At 45.8% G+C, this 19,993-nt stretch overlaps 1 protein-coding gene across 5 annotated transcripts in view; it reads left to right on the top strand.

Annotated features, from left to right (window-relative positions):
* Positions 1 to 237: 237 nt before the first annotated feature.
* LOC147445949 (uncharacterized) overlaps positions 238 to 19,993 on the top strand; it is a 55,791-nt gene continuing 36,035 nt past the window's right edge. For 4 of the 5 annotated variants that reach the window (XM_086525272.1, XM_086525275.1, XM_086525273.1 and 1 more), the window contains exons 1-9: positions 238 to 3,458; positions 4,238 to 4,434; positions 4,930 to 5,044; positions 5,132 to 5,258; positions 5,348 to 5,405; positions 5,909 to 6,635; positions 6,719 to 7,048; positions 7,143 to 7,359; positions 7,795 to 8,126. In XM_086525272.1, the coding sequence (XP_086381398.1) occupies positions 669 to 3,458; positions 4,238 to 4,434; positions 4,930 to 5,044; positions 5,132 to 5,258; positions 5,348 to 5,405; positions 5,909 to 6,635; positions 6,719 to 7,048; positions 7,143 to 7,359; positions 7,795 to 8,126 (4,893 nt within the window). In that variant the 5' untranslated portion in view covers positions 238 to 668. The remainder of the gene's footprint in view (positions 3,459 to 4,237; positions 4,435 to 4,929; positions 5,045 to 5,131; positions 5,259 to 5,347; positions 5,406 to 5,908; positions 6,636 to 6,718; positions 7,049 to 7,142; positions 7,360 to 7,794; positions 8,127 to 19,993) is intronic. The other variant, XM_086525276.1, reaches the window with a different exon arrangement.

The raw sequence follows: 19,993 nt of genomic DNA, 5'->3' as shown, positions 1-19,993 counted from the left end.
TTAGAAAATCCCCAAAAGGAAACCAGCTCTTTTATTATGGAGTCGTAGACTCTAGAGTCGGATGACTAGGCATTTTTTTTAAGGCAGAAGAAAAACGAGGAGGATGATCTTGGAATGCACAATAACGCAGGCGACGCTTTCCATCGTTTTTGTCACCCTCAACCCACAATATTACCAACCCAGAACCTGTGGGTGGCTGCTTCAACAGAGACCGTACCCCCCCCCCCCCCCCCCCCCCCCCTCTCTCTCTCTCTCTGTGCGTGCGCGCGTGCGCAGCACTATCGCCCGTGTGGCTATCAAAACTTACTTTAGCAACACCCCCTTCTTCTTCCGGCATCCCCATTCCCCCCAAGCCGTCTCATTGAAGAAATCTCCTCTTTCCTTACTGCCCTCGCCATAGCAAGACCTTGCTCATTCCCTGCATTTCGACGAATTTTCCCCAAATTGGGAGAATTGTCTTGCTGAATTGAAGTTCCCACTGTATTCTAAAGCAAGCAGATGTGCTTCGAATCGTGCCCGAAAGCTGCAATTTTGGATGTTTGTGGACATTGGTCCATGGTGATCGATCAACATCATGCTGAGTTGCAGATCTTCACCAAATCGAGCCTCTGTTTCGAAGGCAGCTTAGAGATCTATGCAATTTCAATGCAAACCTTGAAGTAAAAGCCATGGAACCCTTCCATGCAATCGAATTTTCTGATTTTGGTGAACCTCCCCTAGCAGAGCAAGCATGTGTGCTGCATCATGGCGATAATGGCCTTGTGATGCAGCGTGGCTGCAATTGTGAAGAGTGGGATGCAGAATCTTCCTGTCAATCTAATGAGAACAACGAATTGTGTGAGATGTTGTACAATGATGACGCCATTAATGCTGTTTCAGGAGTGGTATTATCAAATGGCTCTGAGGAGAAGGATCTCTGTGAGTCTCTTTATGACGATGAGGCTGTCTATGCCGTGACAGAAATTATTGAGCCTTTTGTCTTGGATAATTCTCTCTCCAATGAACTCAGCAAGACGCACGCAGAAGAGATTGCAGTGAAGGTGAACACATGTGCAATTATTGAGAGTGAGAGGATATCGAATGAGATAGAAAGGAAGGGAAAAACATCCGCTATGGATGAAAGTGAGAGGTTGACAGAAACGGAGGTTAATAATTGTGCTGTTGATGAGAGCGTGAAGGTGAAGACATGCGCAATCATTGAGAGTGAGAGGCTCGCAGAGGAGATGGAAAGGAAGGGAGATGCACGTTCTGTAAATGAAAGTGAGAAGATGGCGGAGATGGAGGTAAACAATTGCGCTGTCAATGAGAGTGCGGGGTCAGAGGAATGGTTGGCAGCGAAGGTAAGCATGTGTGTCAACAGCAAGAAAGAGGTGCCAGCAGAAGTGACGACAATGAAATGTGCTGCAGTAGAGATGGAGGTAAACAATTGTGCTGTCGATGTGGGTGTGAGGTCAGAGGAACAGTTGGCAGTGAAGGTAAGCACACATGTTCACAGAAAGAAAGAGGCGCCAGGGGAGGAGATTACCATGATGGGATTTTCTGTGGATGAGAAATCGGTAGAGGATATGGCTGCTGACTTTGTGGATAGGTCTTTGTTTTCAGAGAACTACAAGAGACTTGTATGGGATATTGAGGTTGGCGACTCTGATGGTGATCACTGCCCGGAGGCAGCTGCAGCTGACATGGAAACTTATTTTTCTCTGAACCCTCTTTGGAACGAGGGTGGTGAAAGTTTAGCAGGGGAAACAGAGCTTGATATATCTGGCATTCCTCTCTGCAACAGGGAGAAGGACACTTTGGAACGTGAGGACGATAGCTGCACTAAAACTCAGAAATCCCCAAACTTTGTGGTGCATACATGTACCTCAGATGGTGCCATTAGCAGTGGGTCTGAAGAAGATTCAAATTGCAACGCTCGTATGGGCAATTCCTTCCCTAAGGCTGAGAATAGTCTGCCACTTCTTCAAGCCAATCGCATCTGCAAGCAATCATCAAACCAGAAGGTTTGTGAACAAGGGCTGCTTTGCAAGGATTGCAATGGGTTTAAGGATGTTGAGACTGCAGGAGGTTGTCGTTTGGGAAGTCTGGATAGAAGGCTATGCCAGTGCTCTGAAAGGAGGAAGCCGAAGACTACAGACATGACAGAAATGGCGTCCAGAAGCTTAGTTGGTTCTTGGAGCACCAAGAGCAAGCGAAAGTTAATTCCTGCTTTTGAAGCTGATGCAGTTGTTGTCAAGAAGCTGAAGAGAGTGTCAGACAGTGTCCATGCCGTGAGTGGCGAGAAATGTATTAGTAAGCCGTCAATGTCTTCGATGTTTGAGATGGAGAACAAGGAAAGGCTTCACAGCAAGAGTTGTAGAGAAGCTGTTAAAGGTTCTGAAGCGGACATGCCAGAAGTATCAAATTGCAGGACTGCCAAGAAAGTAGCACGTACACTAGAATCTGGCAGCCTCTGCAAGAAGGATAAGCGTGATACTTCGGTCTCCAAGCAAAAAGTGGGGATTGAGGGATACAGCAAGAAGTATTGTGTTGTAAACAAGATTTCATCAAAAGTAGTGGATGAAGATGCAGCACACTTCAATAAAAAGCTTGAGAATTGTGCGGAGCGGTTGATGGAAAGTAAGCTGCTTCACAAGAAGGAGCACACTAGTTTAATGAGGAGACTGGTAAAAGTGACCTCTCCAGAAGATAAATTTTGCAAGGGCTTGAATGTGACATTGCATCAGCACATGTCGAGCGATGGACTTTCTACAAAATTAATAGCCTCTAAGAGGAAGGTAGAGAATAAGGATTCCATGCGCAAGAGCCTTGACGAAAAGCTGTTGACACTCAAAGAGAAAGCTGTTCTGGTTAAGGCATTTCTAGAAAAATATCCAAGCAAGTCCTCAAAGGCAAAGACTTGTGATGATAAGCAGGCTGACGTTCCAGTCAACCTTCGGTGCAAGAAAAGTAATGGAAAGCTATGGAAGTGCTCTAATTTGGTTATGGAAAACAAGGTAATTGGTCAAAAGCAAAATACGTATGTTAAAAAAAGGTTGCCAGATGTGGTACCAATTGCAACTCCAACAAAAAAGGTCAAGCTAGCAGACATTGGACCTACAAACTCTTCAGGAACAAAAAGCAGGCTTAAGTTTGCAGACCATCAGCTTCCAAGGTCAGTGGAGTCGACACAAAGTTTAAAATTAGCAGAACAGAGATCAGAGGTTCCAAGCAAAGGCTCTAACAAGCAGGTTGGGATAGGAGCTATGCTACAGTTAAAGGAGAAACACTCGAAAGTCGCATCATATTCACTGAATTCGACAAAAGAGACACTGCCTGGATCCTCACCAAATGGTAAACTGCCTTTGCTCAAAGAATCAGAGAGTGCCCTTCCAAGGGTGCTCACAGACCGGTTGTCGAAGAAGATTGAGGAGAGAAATGTTTTTTCTATGCCTCCAGCTCTCCCAGTCTCCATCAAGGTCAGATAATTTGGACTGTGACTGCATTGTGCTATTGCATGCAAATTCTTTTAGGCTCCTGCCATACACATGCCATACACAGGCAAAGAAGCCTTATTATTATTTTTATGAAGCTCTATTGGTATGAACATGGTGAATCGTATCAGTATGTTCTGCATCGCCTTTACTGGTCATTTCTTACCTATGAAGCATGATAACGAATTATACACACACTCAAGAGTCTAGATTTGCGCCGCATTGATTCTCGGGAAAGATACATCATAGAAGACCAGGGAGGGTAAACCTTCATTTTTCGCTAAGCCATCATACGAATGTTTTGATACAAAGCAAGTAAGCTAGAGGTGGTCAATTTCCAATGTTCCTGCTGGTTTTCTTAAACACTCTTTCAAGTGATGGAGGGCTGCAAGTTGACAACTGAAATCCCGTTTGTATTTGGACAAGACGCTTTTACTTGTTACTATTTACACTCTACTTCCTACTTTGCACTTTTCTTATTTTTCTCTACACTTGACCCTCATGATGGTTTTGGACAGTTACGAGCTTTTTTGCAATGAGGAAAATGGCCGTTTACTCTTTACATGTTACGAGCATGTTACTGTTTGCATTTTACTCTTCACTCTCTTCCTTTTTTTATGTAAAAAAGAGAATCTTTTCTGGCAGTTACAAAGGAAATATAGGTATAAACCTATTGTAGATAGAAGGATTGTCATATTGAAGTGTTTTGGTCTTAGAAAGTCTTACTGAATCAGAGAATTTTTCCCGCTTGAAAATTATCACAGTGCATGAGCAGTGACAATGACGATGGCAGTGTTCTTAAAAACCTTGACGATTCATCACAACACCTTGACCAGGACACACATGCAGGCAGGAAGTGGCAAATTGGAAGCTGTCATCAGTGCCGTTGTTCTGAAAAGGAAATTATTTACTGTCAAAAGTGTTTGAAGAAACGTTACTGCAAACAATGTCTTGCACGGTGGTAAGAGATGAGACTTTCCATATTACTCACTGTATTTCTGCAGTCTTTACATTGAGCTCTTCTTACCTACATCTGCGTGTTTGTCCAATGTCTATGTAATGCGACATTTGTGGGCATGCCATCCTGTGATGAAGGTGTCAATTATATTATCTTGTGGTGACTACCTTGGGCCTACCATTCTCCTGAATTTGAGCTTTTCTTCGTTTTATGGAGGTATCTGTGTATTTAAGTTTGTTCAAGTTGTGTTCTTTTTTATGAAGTCTATATTTTTTTAATATATTTGTCACGTGTTTTTCTTTTCTAAAGATTTTGTATTTACTTGTGCTCAAATTCATGAGGGCTTATCTAAAGGTTATTTAGTGCTTGAAATGTCCTTATTTGGTGATTGTAGAATTCCTCTTTCTTACTGAAATCACTATGTATTTTATTACTCGTGGTGTCCTTAATTGGTGATTTTAGAATTCGTCTTTTCTTACTGAAACTATGTATTGTCAGGTATCCTAAGATGAGCAGAGATGACCTACTTCAGGCTTGCCCCCATTGTCGTGGTTTCTGCAATTGTAAAGCTTGTCTTCGAAAAGACATCACAAAGTCTGCTTGTTTCGAAATGGTGATCTTCAGTGCAGATTCTGATCTAGATTTGTTCTTCCCAAATCTCATTTAAATGTTCATGTGAGCATCTGGGTGTTTTCTGCAGAAACAAAAGCTGAGTGTTACCAAACGGATTAAATATCTTCGATACATGCTTTCGTATATCAGACCTCTTTTAGAGCAGCTACATAGTGAGCAACTTGAAGAAGTTCTCATGGAGGAAAGGTGGAGAGGTAAGGGTCATGCAACTCTTGTGATGTTCCAAATCCTTTTGTAAAATCGGCAATTAAGTGTACGTGGGTCTTGGCTTGTTGATTGGCAGCAGATGGGAAAGTTAAAGTTGAAAGATCAAAAGTGATGCAGGATGAAAGATTATTCTGGTTAGTTGCAGGCCTTGCCTCCTACAGTGTTTTACATTAGCTTTCTGTGATGAGTGGAAGCTGGCTCCTTTTCCGTTACAGTTTTCTGTGTCTGTAGTAGTGACCAATTGTGGCTAGTGAAATTGCCCCATAAAACTTGTATATACAAATTAATCAAGTGCCCGCTTTCAACACTGTAGGATTGTCCTTGCGATTGCTTTCCATGGATGAAGGTTTTCCCTTGAGATCTTTTAAGCTGGAGTAGGTCATGCAAAATATTTTAGAATGTTTTTTCCCCCAACTTGACAATGCAGAAAGCCTTCATCCTTTCTTCCTTTCCCTTTCCAAACCATTCTGTTTCTGTGATCGGGGTTCTTGATCGCGTGCGTTGCAATCATGACCGACTTTGTAGCATATAATATCACCCCTCCATGGAAATCAGGGTTACCAAAAATTGAACTGGAATTTAGTCTTTCGTTCTTCTTATGGTACCGAATCTCATTATCTGGCTCACTTTTTTGCAGCAATAATTGCAGGACGTCAATTGTCGATCTATACAGAGGCTGTTCTACTTGTGATTATGAGTTGTGCCTCACATGCTGTCGAGAGCTTCGACAAGGGCATCAGCCTGGAGGCAAAGAAGCATGCTCTGCTGAACAGTGCTCACATGCGAGAGCTAAGGGCCTAGCTAATGATTCACAAACTGTAGACCAAGGCTACCACTTCAAAATACCTCCTTGGTGTGTCAATGAAGATCACAGTATCCCTTGTCCTCCTTGTGAAAGGGGTGGCTGTGGATCAGGTGTTCTGATTTTAAAAAGACTTCTGCATCAGGACTGGATAAGGAAGCTGGTAGATAATGTCAGTAGCTTCACTAAAATGGGTTTGAAGTTGCCTCACCCAGATGTGCATGTCCCTTGTGCTGATTGCCTTTCCAGAACATCCAAAGATGTACCTTGCTCTGCTGATGGTTGCGGTGAGCATCTGCGCAGGGCTGCCCATAGAACTGGCAGTAATGACAACTTCCTTTATTGCCCAACAACTCAAGTTGTCAAAGAAGAAGGACTTGAACATTTTCGAAGACATTGGCTGCATGGAGAGCCTGTCATTGTGAGAGATGTTCTTGAAGAGACAAAAGGGTTAAGTTGGGAGCCCATGGTTATGTGGAGGGCCTTTAGAGATACGACAAGGAAAAATGCTCATAACCAAACGACATCTGTCAAGGCTGTGGATTGCCTAGATTGGTGCGAGGTTGGTTCATTATACTTGTTGACAACTTATGTTCTCCCTTTTGGATAGGGCTCTTAACTGAGTGAGCTTTTTCATCCTTTTAGGTTGAGATCAACATCCATCAGTTTTTTAAAGGCTATCAAGAAGGGCGCATGCATGGTGATGGTTGGCCTGAAATGCTGAAGCTAAAAGATTGGCCACCTTCTAACACATTTGAGGAGAAGCTTCCGCGGCATGGTGCCGAATTTATCAGTGCCTTACCTTTCCAGGAATACACACATCCGAAGGAAGGGGTTTTAAATTTGGCTTCAAAGCTTCCAGATTATGTCATGAAACCAGACCTTGGCCCCAAAACCTACATTGCCTATGGTATGGAAAAGGAGCTTGGACGTGGTGACTCAGTCACAAAACTGCATTGTGACATTTCAGATGCGGTATAGGTTCCTGTGCGAATAAAGTGTTGCTACACTTCTTTTTGAGAAGCTTCAAAATCTGTTTTAATTTTGTGTTTTCTTTCTTATTTTTAAGGTCAATGTGCTCACTCATACGTCAGATGTTCCACTGCGTGATTGGCAAAAAAAGTGTCTCGACGAGTATCTGAAGCGGCGCAAGAAGAAGTTAACTTCAAAGGGGACCTCAAGTGGACTTAAAAGCTCTCTAAAACAGGGCCCAAAGGATGGCAATGTTGTGGAGCATGCCTTTGGAAAAAGGGTGCATCAATCAGAGATCTGTCTATTGGAGGCAAGTAACGTCTGAAATTTGGTAACAGATCCAAGAGTACAAAGCTGTTTGTGCATGGATTTTTGTTTGCTTGGTGCTTCTCTCTCTCTCTCTCTCTCTCTCTCTCTCTCTCTCTCTCTCTCTCTCACCACACAATTTATCTGCTAGCCTATAAATGTACTCTGGGGGCTCTAAGGTTACTGTTTCTTGTTACGACTGAAGAGGTAGGTTGTGTTGGACACTTTTGGCATGACGCTTTTGAAGTCTGCATCCTTTCCCTGTAGAACATAATAGGCTTGGGCAGATGAGGTCTTTAGGCACATAGGTGGTATTTTATTGTTTTTGTCCCACTTCTCACCTCAAGATTTTGCATGGGAAACCTCAAGGATTTATGCCTACTTTTGCAAATCTTTTGAGCTAAGCTCTAACTTCACATGCATCAATTGTACTGTACAGGCAGCAGCTGATGCTTGGCCCCTAGATAGCAGAAGAATAACTAATAATGGAGGGCTTGCACAATTGCCTGTTATTGATGGTCAAGAAGGAATTTTGTTGGAGCATGAATCGGTCATTCACAAGAATAAGCCAACCTTGGACAAAGAATGGAACGGTGGCAAGGAAGTTATAAACAAAAAGGAGGAAGGCGAGCAGTTACATCTTACAAGGACAGACAACATGTACGGAGGAGCCCTTTGGGACATTTTCCGGCGTGAAGATGTTCCAAAGTTGCAGGAGTACTTGAGAACACATTATCTAGATTTTAGGCATATACAAGAGCAGCCTCTGAAACAAGTAAGAGAGTTCTCAGCTTTTCATTTTGTTGGTCTTGATTTGCTTTTATTGTTTTATGAGGTTTCTTGTGTACTTTTGGTTGTCACTTGATTTTTCTTTCTTTTCAAAACAAATTCTGGCCAACCTTCTGCAGTGGCTGGTTGAATCTTACCAACACCATTGCAATTATTGTAAGCTTGCACTCTGTATGATTAAAAAAATCTCTAGCAAGCGTTCTCGCATATTTCTTTCCAGTGTTCAAGCTCAGTGTTACTACCCATCCTTAAGACTGCACGATTCTTGCAAAAAATGTTGATGGTGGACTGTATGCTTACAAGCTGTGCTGGAACTGTATAAAGCTCTTAGTAACTTGCCACCAGCCAAGTCTCGGCTGTTCTGAAACATGCGCCATACCAAAACCCAAGAAGAAGAACAACCCCCCCCCCCCCCCAGATCCAACCCTCTTTCCGTCTCTTTCTCCTTTATCTTTCTTCCTATCTTTCCCATGTGCCCGCTCGCCTTTTCCTCCCAAGTGCTCTCTCTCTCTCTCTCTCTCTCTCTCTCTCTCTCTCTCTCACACACACACACACACACACACACATTTCATCTCTCTCTCTCTCTCTCTCTCTCTCTCTCTCTCTCTCTCTCTCTCTCTCTCTCTCTCTCCATCCATTGGGGAGCTGAGATATGGGGACCTTCATTGGATCACCACAGGAGGCCGGGTCGCACTGATGGATGGGGGAACATGGAGAAACCTCTCGTCTCTATGATCTCGTGGCTCATTAGAACCAAGGCATCAGTACCACGGGCCATTATCCGAGCAGAGCTAGCGGCCCCCCCACTAGTGGTTGAGGCGCTCACCAGATCAGTCTCCTCATAAACCGCACATGGGAACTTGCTAGAGACAAATATGCTCGCATTTTACTTGAGTCCTCTCGACAATTAGCCATGCAAGGAGATACAGCATGCTGGTATGGGGAGATGGCATCATGGTTTCAGGCGCATGGGTTCAGCATAGACAAGCTGCCACCATTCCAGTACTCATTGGATGCACCATCTCTTTTTTTTTTTTTTTTTCTTAAAGGCAAGCTCAAAATCTAGCCGGGATTTTGCAATTTCAGCCGGTTAAAATACACTATACTCCGGTTCTCTAACATTGCTCCCCCTTCTCTCTCTTCTAGCCTCTCTCTCTCTCTCTCTCTCTCTCTCTCTCTCTCTCTCTCTCTATCGCTGCCCCTCCCTTGCCATACCTCCTCACACTCCCCCACTCGCCCAGCTACCGCGCCCGCTGCTAGTGTGGGTGCACACATACGTTTAGTGACTCCTTTGCGGAAGGCGATCAAGCATGAGGAAGCTGAACGATAAAGCCGACCCCTGGAGGATGCCATTCAAAAGTGCAAAGAGGAAATGACGGAGACCATTACCAAGATGAACCGCAATCTCTTGGGCACAATAAACATGCTCGAAGGACGCGTGTTGATCCAAGAGAGCAAGATAAGTACGCTGGAGGACCGAGTGACGACTCAAGATAAAGAGATTGCGTCACTCAAGAAAGATCTCGTCGAAGCACGATCAAGAAACACACTGGAAGAGGGCGAACTGCAACCCTCAGTAATCGAAGAAATCAACACGATCAAGGAGCAAGTACGGGCCATCAAAGAGGGAGAAGAGCAACACAAAGAAATGACGACTTCTTGGGTGGATCTTACCAAAACTCAACAGAAGGCGGATGAAGCCGAGAAATGGATCAAGGTGGCCAAGAAAGGAAAAGGCAAGGAGCAAAGAAGACGGGTGCGCACTTTACATGTGAGAATTTGCGGTCTTAAAGACAAAGGCAATGTGGACGAAGAAGTAAAAGAACTCACAGCCTTGATGGGGGTTCATGAGTCGACGCACACAAGGGCATGGAGAGTGGGTAACATAAAGAAAAATGGAAGCAGTGGAGAAACCTCAAAAGAAAGAGCACTCATCCTCCGTTTTCCCTCCATGGAAGCGAAGAAGTCCTTCTTGAAGAAAAGACCAACTCTTAAAGAGACTGGCATCTTTCTCGGGGATGATCTCACCCTCTCGCAGATCGCTCATATGCAGGAAGTAATGCCAGAGATTAGAGCGGCAAGGGAAAAAGGCAAGATTGCCTTTTACCGAGATGGAAAAGTGGTAATACTAGAGCGACGCTCCACATGACGGTGCGAGACTTATGGGACCACACTCAAAGTGGTTTCCTGGAATTGTAATGGATCTATGCGTCTTGATGTGGGTGCTTTTGAGGATAGCTTTACTGGAAGAGACATCATCTTTTACTCTGAGACACACCAGGCCCCTGGGCAATCCATGCCTCGCATCAGTGGATACAGGTGGGAGACAGCTTATAGACAGGAGACACTCTCAGAGCACAGAGGGCGAGGCTCGGGGGGAGTGGCAGTGTTATTTAGAGAGGATCTGCAGCCACTGATACATAGAGCCCGCAGGGATGAGCAGGCTAGGTACATGTGGGTGAGATTGAAAGCAGAGACAAGCAGATATCTCTACCTAGCTATTTGCTACTTTCCCCAAGTACATCAGTTTATGCATCACCCAGAGGACAGTCCCCTTTCTCTATTTTGGATGATGACATATGGGAGTTCTCTAGGGATGGTGACATTATCATCCTAGGGGACTTCAATGCTAGGACTGCCCATCACCAGGCAGTGTTTTATGATACTTCAGAGGAGATGCTAAGAGAGCTAGATGTTGTAGAGACAGGCCGGTCCAGACTATCACACGATGTGGAATATACTGAGTATGGGTGACACCTGATAGACATGGGCACCGCACATGGATTGGCCATCTTGAACGGCCTACAGAGATTTCCTGCTGCGGGAGGTTTTACATGCTTCCCACACAGACATGGAGCCAGCACAGTGGACTATGTCATGGCACAGCCGAATCTCATCTCTAGTATCCAGGATCTCACAGTTGGGCCCAGACCGGTCGGGGTGGCAACGGATCATGCTCTGGTGTCGATGACCATCTCCTTCCAGTTCAGTGTAGCACACAGGCCACGGGTAGCAGCCCCTACTCGCTACACCTTCACACGGGAGACGGATTCTGTATACATGGACGGGATCTACAGACGCCTATGCACTGAGGACCCGGGGCGACCTCTGGAGGAGCTAACTACTATACTGACACAGACATTACATGATGCAGCAGCAGAAGCATACCCACACACCCAGCCTGAGCACAACTGCCGATTAGGGAGCATGCCTCAGAACAGCTGGTACGATGAGGAGTGCCGCAAGACTAGAGCTAGACTTCAGAGGGAGGTGCTTTTGGGGGACGTCACTCACAGACAGTCACAGATTGACTTCCGACGCCTCGTGCGGCGGAAGAAGAGGGCTTTTTTGGCTCGACTCGAGCAGGATCTATATCAGCTATTCTTGAGTCAGGACTCGCGTGAGGCGTGGCGGCTTTTTCATGAGTAGTCCCCCCCCCCCCGCTATTTCCTCCACAAAGACCTGGGGTTAGTACGCATCATCTTTGTACAGAGTACCTGGACAGCCGCCCCTCCCCAACCCCCCCGATCCATGCCCACACACATGTGTTTTTTTCACCGCTGAGATGGTGAAGAAAGCTATTGACAAGATGAGGACTGGGAGAGCATATGATTATGATGGCTTAGTCACTAAGCATTTCATGCATGCCAAAGACCTACTGGCAGAGCTTCTAGCAGTTATGTTTAACCGTGCCATGTGTGAGGGCCTACCGGACACTTGGAGCCTATCTACGATCGTACCTATCTTCAAGTCAGGAGACCCCATGGAGCCTGGGAATTATCGCACTATCATGATTGGACACACACTAGCACGGTTGTATGCATCCATTCTTGAGCAACAACTGAGTAGATGGGTAGAGAGGGAAGGAATGCGTGCAACTGGGCAGGCAGGGTTCAGGAGAGGCTTCTCTACTCTTGACCATATCTTGACACTCAGGGCCATCATCGAGGAAGGCAGATCTCATGGGAGACGGATCTATTGTAGCTTTGTGGACTTCCGCAAAGCTTTTGACACAGTACCCAGAGCAAGATTGATGCGCAGATTACAGGAAATGGGAGTACCCACAGAGCTCATTTGGGGGATCATGGCATTGTACAGATCAGTAGTAGGGCATGTACGCACCCCGGAGGGACTTTCTACACCGGTTCACTCCACTATTGGGGTGAAGCAGGGCTGCCCGCTCTCTCCTACTCTTTTCGGTATGTATGTGGATGAGGTTTCTAACTACATTGAGAGCGATGGGGATAGAGGTGCACAGTTGGCAGGGACATGGATCCCACTTCTGTTATATGCTGATGATATAGTGTTGATCTCCAAATCCCCAGAGGGAATGCAACGTCAATTGGATGCTTTGCATACGTTTGCCCACGAAAGTGGGTTGTCTGTCAACCTTGGTAAAACCAAGGTTATGGTGTTTAATACCACCCCACAGTGGATCAGGAGGTCAGCACCTACATTCACATACAGCCACGAGACTGTGTATTACACAGATGCTTAGACTTACCTTGGAGTGGTTTTTAGCTGACCTGCATTCTCACTCAGAAGAGCAGCAGAGACCAGACTGACTAGAGCCCACGCATCATTGGGTAGATTGGAGAAGATGTATTCGCAGGTTCAGTTTCAGGAGCCCCGGACGAAGCTCTGGCTCTTTGACACTTTGGTGGCTTCAGCATTGCTCTATGGAGCTGAGATATGGGGACCTTCATTGGATCACCGCGGGAGGCCAGGTCGCACAGATGGATCGGGGAACATCTCGTCTCTATGATCTCGCGGCTCATTAGAGCCAAGGCATCAGTACCACGGGCCATTATCCGAGCAGAGCTAGCGGCCCCCCCACTAGTGGTGGAGGCGGCTCACCAGATCAGTCTCCTTCATAAACCACACATGGGAACTCCCTAGAGACAGATATGCTCGCATAGCACTTGAGTCCTCTCGACAGTTAGCCATACAAGGAGATACAACATGCTGGTATGGGGAGATGACATCATGGTTTCAGGCACATGGGTTCAACATAGACAGGCTGCCACCATTCCAGTACTCATTGGATGCACCATCTCTCACTCTTACACAGTCAGAGATCACCAAGCTCATCCGCCAAGACCTGACCCAGCTAGACACCAAGAGGACATGGATACAACCAGCATAGGAATTGGGCACGAAGATGGCTTTCTACAGAGACCACCTTCTCCAGCTTACGGAAGATGGTTTTGTGACGAGACCCAGATACATGGATACCGACTTGTCTCATGGGATACGATGTGCTATTGGCCAGTTACGCACATCTTCTCACCAGCTGCGGATTGAGATTGGGAGATACAGCGGAGTACCAGCAGAGGCTAGGACATGCCCCTTGTGTGACATGGAACCTGAGACAGAGCTGCATTATACATGCCGCTGCCCCGTCTACTACGAGATACGAGGCCGCTTCCATTGCCTGTTCAGAGAGGGTTTTGGACCACTCTCAAGAGTCGTGGGATACGAAGATCAGAGATGCCTGGGTTTGTTCTTGCTCGAGCTGCGTAGACATAGAGATAGCCTGATGAATGGTGAGGCTAGCCAGTCTCAAAGACGGATCACAGACTTCTTCAGAGCAGACACGGGACAGCCGCAAGAGCCACTCCCACAGCAGAGATCCCCCTCGTCTCACACCAGAGGCACACTAATTGACCGAGCGATTGAACTGGGGAAATCTAGGCGCCCACGAATGCGGAGGACTACACAGCATCGACGGAGGCTACGTCAGAAGATTCGGAGCACGCTGGCCAGGCATGCACGACGCCCGGTCAGACTACTAACCATGGAGGAAATTGATGAGATTCGCCAACGACCGATGCTAGATCTCTTGTGACTCAGCCCATTTTTGCTTAGTTTTTTTCTTAGTTCACATCGACCAGTCTAGGATCCCATAGTATATATCTTTGTTTTGTACTGTTGTTATTTTGTTACTCTGACTTTGTATCAGATCCACCACCTTGTAACTTTTTGGTCTCATAGGTCACTATGGCCTTTTGAAGACGTTAATATAACATTTCATTTCTCACTCTTACACAGTCAGAGATCACCAAGCTCATCCGCCAGGACCTGACCCAGCTAGACACCAGGAGGACATGGATACAGCTAGCACAGGAATTGGGCACGAAGATGGCTTTCTACATAGACCATCTTCTCCAGCTTACAAAAGATGGTTTTGCGACGAGACCCAGATACATGGACACCCACTTGTCTCATGGGATACGATGTGCTATTGGCCAGTTACGCACATCTTCTCACCAGCTACGGATTGAGACTGGGAGATACAGCGGAGTACCAGCAGAGGCCAGGACATGCCCCTTGTGTGACATGGAGCCTGAGACAGAGTTGCACTACACATGCTGCTGCCCCGTCTACTACGAGATACGAGGCCGCTTCCATTGCCTGTTCAGAGAGGGTTTTGGACCACTCTCAAGAGTCATGGGATACGAGGATCAAAGGTGCCTGGGTTTGTTCTTGCTCGAGTTGCGCAGACACAGAGATAGCCTCATGAGTGGCGAGGCTAGCCAGTCTCAAAGACAGATCACAGACTTCTTCAGAGCAGACACGGGACAGCCGCAGGAGCCACTCCCACAGCAGAGCTCCCTCTCGTCTCACACCAGAGGCACACTGATTGGCCGAGCGACTGAGCTGGGGAAATTCAGGCGCCCACGACTACGGAGGACCACATAGCATCGACGAAGGCTACATCAGAAGATTCGGAGCACTCTGGCCAGGCATGCACGACGCCCGGTCAGACTACTAACCATGGAGGAGATTGATGAGATCCGCCAACGACCGATGCTAGATCTCCTGTGATTCAGCTATCCCAGCAAGCCGCCTATTTTGCTTTTGCTTAGTTCACATCGACCAGTCTAGGACCCCAGAGTATATATCTTTGTTTTGTATTGTTGTTATTTTGTTACTCTGACTTTGTATCAGATCCGCCACATTGTAACTTTCTGGTCTCATAGGTCACTTTGGCCTTTTGAAGACGTTAATATGACATTTCATTTCATTTCATTTCTCCTCTTGAATATATTCTATATTTTGTACCCTGACATTGTATCAGATCATCAAGATTGTACTGGTTTGATGTCATAGGTCATTTTGGCCTTTTGAGACATTTAATATAACATTTCATTCTCTCTCTCTCTCTCTCTCTCTCTCTCTCTCTCTCTCTCTCTCTCTCTCTCTCTCTCAGGACGGCCAACTCCCAGACAGTATTTTATGATACCTCGGAGGAGATGCTTAGAGAGATGGATATATCGGTGTAAGGTGCAGCGGAATAAATGTTGTATTTTCTCAAGATTAGTGATCTTTACTGCTCAAGGTTCCTTTTAGTTCTTAGGGAAAGAGAGAGCTTTCCGTCTGTAGAGTGCTGTGGCCACGAACAAAGTGAGTGGATTGTGCGTGCAAGTGAATGAGACTAAGAGAAAGAGAGAGAAGAGATACGACACCGAGAGGTTGTAAAACCCTCCTCCGAAGGCCCCACTCTCGTCGGCGAGAGTGGTCTACTTGATTGCACAAATGCGTACGATGCAAATGCAATGGATTGATGCAATGGGACTAAGCCGATGACGATGACGACGATGATGGCGGCGACTTAAGGCTGAAATCTGGGATCTTTTTGGTGGCTGAAGATGGCTGTTTTCTCGCTGTGTTAGTGGCTGAAAATGACTGTTTTGGTCGGGGTCGGAAGGGTGATGAAAAACGCTACTGTCCTCTGCTTTGGCTGCGTTTTTGGGGCGAAATTCCTTGCTGAAAAACGCTGGACAGCAGAGGGGTTCTGGCTGAAAACTGCAGGTTTTCAAGTGCTTAAGAAACCCTTACCCGGCTATGATGACCTGCTGCAAATGGCTTGATGAAATCGCTGCCTTGACTGGGATTTATCTGGCGTTAGTGGATGGAAAAACGCTGATGCTTCCAAGGTGAAAATGCTGGCCTTTTTCTACTTGCTGGCGATCTCTTGCATGTGAGGAAACGCTAGGGCAGCCAAAGGGATGGCGATGGCAGATCTTGGACACGCCAGAGATGGAGAAGTGCTCTATGATGAAAACGCTAGCCTTGAGGGGTTGGCCTCGCCAAGGGGATGGAGAGGGTTCTTGCTGAGAGAGGGTGGGACACCTGTTGCTTGGGGAAGCCTGCTGTGTCTTTGCTCATCTGCCAATTTGTGCTAACTTGGGTTTGCTTATAAATTAACTTACCCAATTTGCCCTACTGAGTACCCAACAAAAGTCACTTAATAAATAAGTGAAAAATAGGGAAAAATGGGATAAAGTCATCTGAAAAATCCCCAAATTGACTCTGATGGAATCTGATGGAAATGCTTATGCTTATGCAACCAGAGGATATGCATCTACACTGAGTGACTGGGCATGCACGGTCTACGAATAGACTCACAAAAGTGCTAGATCACTCCTAATCTAACTTGACTGGACTTGACGGAAACCCCTGTTATGGTGTAGCTTATCCACGGACACATAAGGTTGGGATGTGTCACGTGACATCCCCTCCTTTATAAAGTGAGGTACTGGTACCGAGCTGCATGGCTTCCTTGTAGTCTGCCAACAACTCTGGATAATCCTTGAACTCTTCGTCTACCCACACTGCTTGATGGGTTCCTCGATCTTTGAACTTCAAAAAATACTGTCGTACTTGTTTCTTCGAACCATGGCGAAACCGATGCAATAAGACTTGCTCCGGCTCCATGACTTCTGCTTCATCGATCATCTCTGGTTGTTTTTCTTCCGAAACGTCCTTTGGAGGTGTTCCCTGAAACACTTTCAACCAAGAAACATGGAAAACGTTGTGCATTGACCATGAGTTAGGCAACTTTAATTTCATTGAAACCTCATTAATCTTTTTGATGACTGGAAATGGACCATACATACGAAAAGATAACGTAGGACATTTCTTTCCAACTTGCTTAAGACGTTGTTTCATAATCCGTAGATACACCCAATCTCCTTTCTTGATCGAGACTTCCTAACGATGCTTGTTAGCATGTCGAGAATAAGATTCCTGAGCCTTGCTTAGCCGAAGCTTCACACTCTCAGAAATCTCATCCAATGACTGACTCTCAGCATTGGCATCAGGTATTTGACTGACCGATCGAGTCAACAATGACTGGAATCGGCGGCCAAAAGCTCCCTCATACGGAGTTCGACCAATAGCAGAAGAGAAGGAATCATTGAGAATAGCCTGTACCAATGGAAGATAGAGCTCCCATTGAGACTGCTGATCATGAACATAAGACTTCAACACATCAAAAGCCAACTGATTATAAATTTCCGTTTGACCATATGAGTGTGGATGAAAAGCAGATGAAAAATTCAACTTTGTGCCAAAATTTTCAAAGAGTGCACGCCAAAAGTTGGACGTAAACTTAACATCCCTATCTGAAACAATGGACTTTGGCAAACCACAGATGGGGTACCAATGCTTTATGAACAATCGTGCAACATCTTGTGCAGTAACTGTGGCCTTACAGGGAATCAACATACAGAATTTGTTGAAACGATCAACAATAGTTAAACATTGAGTGTTCCTTGAATGCTGACTTGGTGGTAAGTTAGTCACAAAATCCATAGAGATATCCTGAAAAGGTCCCTCGCAAATAGGCAGCGGAAGCAAGAGGCCTTGCTGCTTACCCCGAGGAGCTTTTACTTTTTGACATATAGTGCAATGTGTGACATAACTAAACACATCTTTTCGCATTTTAGGCCAATAGAAAAATCGTTCAATCTTTTCCAATGTGGTGTTCATACCCCTGTGCCCACCCGTGAGAGAGTCATGTGCATCATGCAATATGGCTGGCCTGAGAGAGAGCAACACACATAGACGCTGACGAAAAAATAACAATCCATCACGAATGAGATAGTTGTTGGGCCCTTGGGAAGCAAGAGCCTGCAACCAATACTTACCAAACTCCGAATATGCATACTGGTTCTTCATGCTGTCAAAAGACTCATCCTGTATAGAAAATGTGGTTCTTGACTCAAAAGCCAAAATCTGTCCTTTGCGACTCAACGCATTTGCAACAGGGTTAGCTTTCCCAGGCACATACTCAATCAAACCACCAAATTGCTCAAAAAATTGTGACCACCGCGCTTGGCGATCACTCCAATGTGCACTAGGCATAGACTGTAGCGACTTGAGGGCTTGATGATCTGTGCGCACTGTAAAATCTATACCATACAAAAAATGCTTCCAATGCTTAAGAGAGTGAATGACAGACAAAAGTTCTTTATCATAAACTGAATAATTCTTTTCCGCACTATTGAGCTTCCGGCTAAGGAAAGCTACTGGGCGACCATGCTGCTGGAGCACAGCGCCTATGGCGACATTGCTCGCATCCGTCCATACCTCAAAGGGGTCATCCCAAGAAGCAAGGATAAGACACGATGCTTCTGTCACCGCAACCTTGAGAGCTGCGAAAGCCTCAATGGCTGCCTCGGGCAAGTCTACGTGTTGACGGCGAGTCTTTACCCCTTTCAAAACATCAGTCATAGGTGCAGCAATGCGTGCAAAATTCTCTATGTGCGAACTATATGCTTGACATAAACCAAGAAAAGAACGCACATCATATGCAGTTTTGGGCAAATCCCAATTACGAACCTGTTCCACCTTCGCGGGGTCTAGCTTGACGCAATCTGCAGAAATGATATAACCCAAATAAGTGACTTCAGTAAGAAAAAATTCAGACTTCTTAGCTTCAATGTACAACTGACACTCATCCAAACAAGTTAGTACCCTTTCAACATCTCTTTCATGTTGTTCCCACGATGCAGAAAAAATGAGAATATCATCTAGAAAGATGAACACACATACACCTACCATGTCGCCGAAACGACCTCCATGAGACGATTGAACGACCCACGGCGCCTGTCAATCCAAAAGGCATAACAATATACTCCCATTGTCCTCGCTCGGTGCGAAAGGCGGTCTTGAAAATATCGCCTTTGAATACCCGTACCTGATGGTATCCACTTTTGAGATCGACCTTGCTGAAAACCTTTGTCCCATTGAGCCTATCGTGGATATACTCAATGCGAGGCATCGGAAACTTGTTCTTGAAGGTCATCTTGTTTAATGCCATGTAATCAACACACAAACGAGACGAACCATCCTTCTTGCCAACGAACAAAATAGGGGCAGCAAAAGGACTTACACTAGGACGTATGAATCCTCTAGCCACCAACTCCGTGAGTTGTCGCTCTAACTCTTCCTCCTGTGACTTGTTCAAATGGTAGGGAGCCTTACTGACAGGCTGCGTAAGCTCGATGCGATGGTCCTCCGGCCGCTCCGGTGGAAGATGAGGTGGAAGATCATCCTACAAAAAGAGATGTTTAAATTTCGTAAACAACTCCGAATACTTACCTAGAGCCTGAATGCTCTGGGAAACTGGGGCAGCATATATGAATGCCGCTTGTGCTCCTTGTCGTAATTCACGCTTTACCTGCACATGCGAGATGAGAGGCAAAGAATGCAAGCCCTCCTCAGCACGAATGATGAGGGGGGAATCTGTTTTGGCATGCAAAGTGAGAGTGAGAGCCTCCCAATCAACAAGAGGGTTCAGTTCACGAAACCACTTCATGCCTAAAATCATATCACATCCTGAGAGAGGAGACACAAGAAATTTCCTACCAAAAGAAGCTTGCTGAACGGTAAACATCACATCAAGGCACTCCTTCGTGATGAGAGAGTCCATACCAGGAGCGAAGCCAGAAACCTCGATAGGAGATTTCTGACTAACCTCTAGGCGGGCTCTCTCAACAAGAGGGGGACTAATCACATCATGCATACTGCTTGGATCAAACAATATGATAAAACGTTGTCCTT

This window comes from Adiantum capillus-veneris, chromosome 12, assembly GCF_014529385.1.
Source record: "Adiantum capillus-veneris isolate H3 chromosome 12, ASM1452938v2, whole genome shotgun sequence".
In the NCBI taxonomy this organism is placed as follows: domain Eukaryota; kingdom Viridiplantae; phylum Streptophyta; class Polypodiopsida; order Polypodiales; family Pteridaceae; genus Adiantum; species Adiantum capillus-veneris.
This window is presented reverse-complemented; position numbering and strand designations above follow the sequence as displayed.